Consider the following 3,884-nt stretch of genomic DNA (forward strand, 5'->3'; position numbering starts at 1 on the left):
AGTTATTTTTTAGGTTACACTTCTAAGACACGTTTATATTTTTGTATGCTCTTTTTATATACTAGGTATTCCCTCATGATGAAGAGTTGCTGAACAAATCCATCGAGAACTATTTAGGACTGCATCTACTCTTCAGTGACGACTTTCGACTCGGACATAACTGGAGACGCAGAGGTGGTCATTTGAGACCTTCACGCCGTTGCGAAAGAGGTGGTGGTTCGAGCCACCGTGAAAGAGGTGGCCATTCGACAACCACCACTTCCACGACAACCAAATGGGTTTGTTCCGACGATAATGACTTCGTGCTTATTCCTTAGAGAACTCTATGCCGTTACGAATTCTCTGATGACGGGGTAGATGATTGGGATCCTAACTTTAATTACTTTTCGTATACGCAAGCACCACGTAGACCAAAATCCCTAGAATACGATTGCCATTGGATGGACCAGGAAATAAGGCAAATACAACTTCAAGAGCTATTTCGTCCGTAATGTTTATGCTACTAATTATTGTAGTTATTGAATTCAAGGTGGTTCTATCATTTTTAATCTATTATCTAAGTCATGTATGTATCTTAGATGTAGGCTATATGCCATTAGTAATGTTTAAATTCCCTGTATGTATCTCATATACACATTATATCTAATATTCAGTGTGGTTTTATCATTTTACATACATGTATTTCAATATGTGCCATAAAGTTTAATTTGAATGAAACATAGCAAATAGATGAGCTATGGCGTGACATTAAAAAAAATTAGGCGAAAATAGAGTTTTCGCCCTACGGTTGAATAGTTAATATTTTTATATTTTTTTCATTTTCTGCATTATTTCTATAATATCCGTAAAAAAAGTAATATTAAAAAAGCTCCACAAACGATGCTATGCAGTAGCGTCAATGCTCTCTCGATCAGACTGCATGTAGGTGCGGTACTGCGTGGTTCAGTTTCCGTATGCAGCTAAAAGCAACGATTGTTTTGGCGAGGTGAAAGAGAATCCAACGGTGCATCCTGTTTCTGGAAATTCGAATGCTAGGGTTCAACTTTGGAATTACAGTATGATGGTTTTGCATGATCCATTCAGGTGAATTAGTTCTCTCAATCTAGACTCTAGTCAGCAAAGGAGCAGGCCTGGTTGCGTAGCTAGCCCTTTTATCATACTCCTAGCTATTGGTGCTAAACACTCAGCCTTAGAATTTGATCGAGGAGATTTCGCTAGTTTGTTGAATTGAAACTTGGAAATAGCAAAATGATTAAAGGAACAGAACATTAAAGAAAATAATCCGAGAAAAATAAAAAAGCATCAGTCCCTAGAGGGTGACTCGAAGAAGGAACGGAAGATATGGTTTAAAAAGGGAAAGTTAAGGAGATCGATCGAAATGATACCAGCAGTACGTCTGTTTCATGCTCGATCTGTGGCGAGTTCTTCTTCCATTTATCACCCACTTTTCACAAAGCAATTGAAAGCGATGAATTGAACAAAGTCAGAAAAGCTTCCTCTCGATTGAGCACCACTACTACCTAAGCGAATCCACGAGCTAAAGAAAAATAATTTGAACCCGCTGATTAATCGTTCACCTCTTGTTGCTCAAGGATTACAAGGTGAGATCTAAACTCACATTTTCTCTGTTCTCTGCGGCGTCTCCCCGGCGGCGTTCATGCTGCGACGACGCGGACGACGAGGACGTTGACGACGGCGGCAATCGCGAGCCAGCTTGTCCTGCTGCTACGGTCCCTCTTCTTGCTCCTGCCATTGCCTCCTCATCTCGTCCGGCCATCGACAACGACGCCGGCCGTTCTTGAGTCGCCACTGGCGTGGACAGGTTGACGTCGGGGACCCAACAGAGCGCGGCAGCCGGCACCGGGCTGCCGTTGATCGGCTGCGACAGGGAGCCGGCCCCACCGTAGTACCTGGGCACCACCGGTGGAGCAGCATGCGGGAGGTGGCTGGACCACGAGGGGTAGTGCGGCGGCGGCTGCGGCGGCTGCGGCGGCGGCTCGTACCGCGCCATGGCGAAGCGGTGGTGCTGGTAGCTGGTGAAGGCGGGGTACGCGTGGGCGGCGGGGTAGTGGGCGTGCATGGCCATGGCGCCCTGGTACTGCGCGCGCTTCGCGTGCTGCCGCTCCCGCTTGTGCGCGTTCTGGTGCCCGCCCAGCGCCTGCGACGTCGGGAAGTTCCGGCAGCAGTAGTGGCACTCGAACTTGCGCCCTCCGCCGCCGCCGCCGCCGCCTGCACCGGCACCCGACCACGCCGCTTGGCCCGGAGCGGTGGTGCTGGCCGCGGTAGCATCGCTGGTTGCGGTGGAGGACGTGGCGGCGTCAGGTGGGACGTCGAAGCCGAACAGCCGGATGGACGTAGGGCTTGTGCCGGAGCCGGACGCCGGTGGCTGCTGCAGTTTGGGGCGGACGAAGGGGAGCTGCGAGAACGACTCTATGGCCGTGTCCGGTGGGTTCCCGCCGAGGTGCTGCTCGTCTTGCTCGTTCATTGCCGTCCAAGGGCGCGAGATGCGCGCTTAGGGTAAGTGAAGTGTAGGGAGTAAGGGGGAGGGGAGACCTACAGCTAGCCTACGGCTGCAGGAAGTTTTTCTCTCCTGCCCCTGCTGGGCGCTGGCTGCTGCTGTTGCGTTTATGGTCAATATGTTGGCAACTTGACACGGAGCTGCGGTGATGTCTTGGGTGTTCCCTTCCAAAAGGGGTTAAATTCGTTGTGGGGAACGGGACCAGTTTCGGGTAGAGTTGACAGGGAAAGTGTTCAACATTTCTAGATAACATGAATTTAACATGCTGTCTCAGTTAAAAAAAAATGACATTTCTAGATTGTTGGATGAAGACTCAACTGTCACATTTCAGTAACATTTACTTCAAACCCTAACAATGACAAATATCCCAAGGTACCATATCCCGCCAATGGATATGATGGCGGATACCTTATACTGCCTTCTATGGCTATCGACACCGTGCGATGAATATATGTCGAATATTGTATAAGATAGTTTATATAACTTGGAGTTGTAATTAGCGGTATAAATAGAGTTGGAGGTAGACTCTTGTAACCCGATCTCCTCATAAATATGAGAGAATGATCGATGTTGTAGGTTGTAACCACGATAACCACTGGAGCGTCCGGTGTTGCAATTGTGGAGATGAGTATTCGTAGTTATGTTTCGGGGAGGTAGATTTCGGTTTCACCTCAACAATAAATATTGTGTCTCTGGTATGTCTGTGATTTTGTGTGCAACGTTTCGGTACATCAATTCATCTCTTTGTGCCATCCCCTTCCTTACCTAAGCCCTGAGCCCAAGTGAATCGTAGCCCTAACCTAAACTACCATTGCCAGAGAAAACTACCATTGTCATCGGGAATGAACCCTGAAGAACATCGGAGGATGAGAAGGGTGACTGCTTTTCCAAACAGCTTTAGGCGACTGTGATGTACTAGCAAATATGCTTTTTTTTCCTATTCGTCTTTCACCAAAGCATCAAAAGCCTTTATGCCTTTCTTGCGGTACACTGAAATAAAAAAGGAAACCATATCCCAAAAACATCATTGAGAAAACCACAACACAACTTTATGGCTGATAGGATCGAAAGCCGACTTGAACCGCGGACTCGTGTTACCTAAACCTAAAGATAATACCCATCGTCGTATTCAAAACACTGGTCTACGCAATTATCAAGTGTTAAATGTATCAGCACGAACTGATGCATCATACAGCAGGACGAACACACATCCAACTACCACTAGCTCCGGCGAGCGAGAGAAATGGAACGGACGTTGAGCGAACGAAAAGCACACTTCCCCTTTAAATGGAGACATGCTGTAAATTCCATCCGTCTGGTCCATTTTCGTTCGAATGAAAATTGCCCAATATAAACGATTTCCCAT

At 47.2% G+C, this 3,884-nt stretch overlaps 1 protein-coding gene across 1 annotated transcript; it reads right to left on the reverse strand.

Moving 5' to 3' along the window:
* Positions 1-1,342: 1,342 nt before the first annotated feature.
* Positions 1,343-2,669, reverse strand: LOC133901259 (zinc finger protein GIS3-like). Its single transcript, XM_062342559.1, has one exon. It carries the CDS (start codon positions 2,483-2,485, stop codon positions 1,595-1,597), a length of 891 nt encoding a protein of 296 aa, XP_062198543.1. The 5' UTR covers positions 2,486-2,669; the 3' UTR covers positions 1,343-1,594.
* Between the last annotated feature and the right edge of the window lie 1,215 nt (positions 2,670-3,884).

The sequence above is a fragment of the Phragmites australis genome, chromosome 20 (assembly GCF_958298935.1).
Source record: "Phragmites australis chromosome 20, lpPhrAust1.1, whole genome shotgun sequence".
Lineage (NCBI taxonomy): Eukaryota > Viridiplantae > Streptophyta > Magnoliopsida > Poales > Poaceae > Phragmites > Phragmites australis.

Bases quoted from the DNA above. Each gene is read 5' to 3' on its own strand.
- LOC133901259 (XM_062342559.1), bottom strand. From the start codon at position 2,485: ATGAACGAGCAAGACGAGCAGCACCTCGGCGGGAACCCACCGGACACG.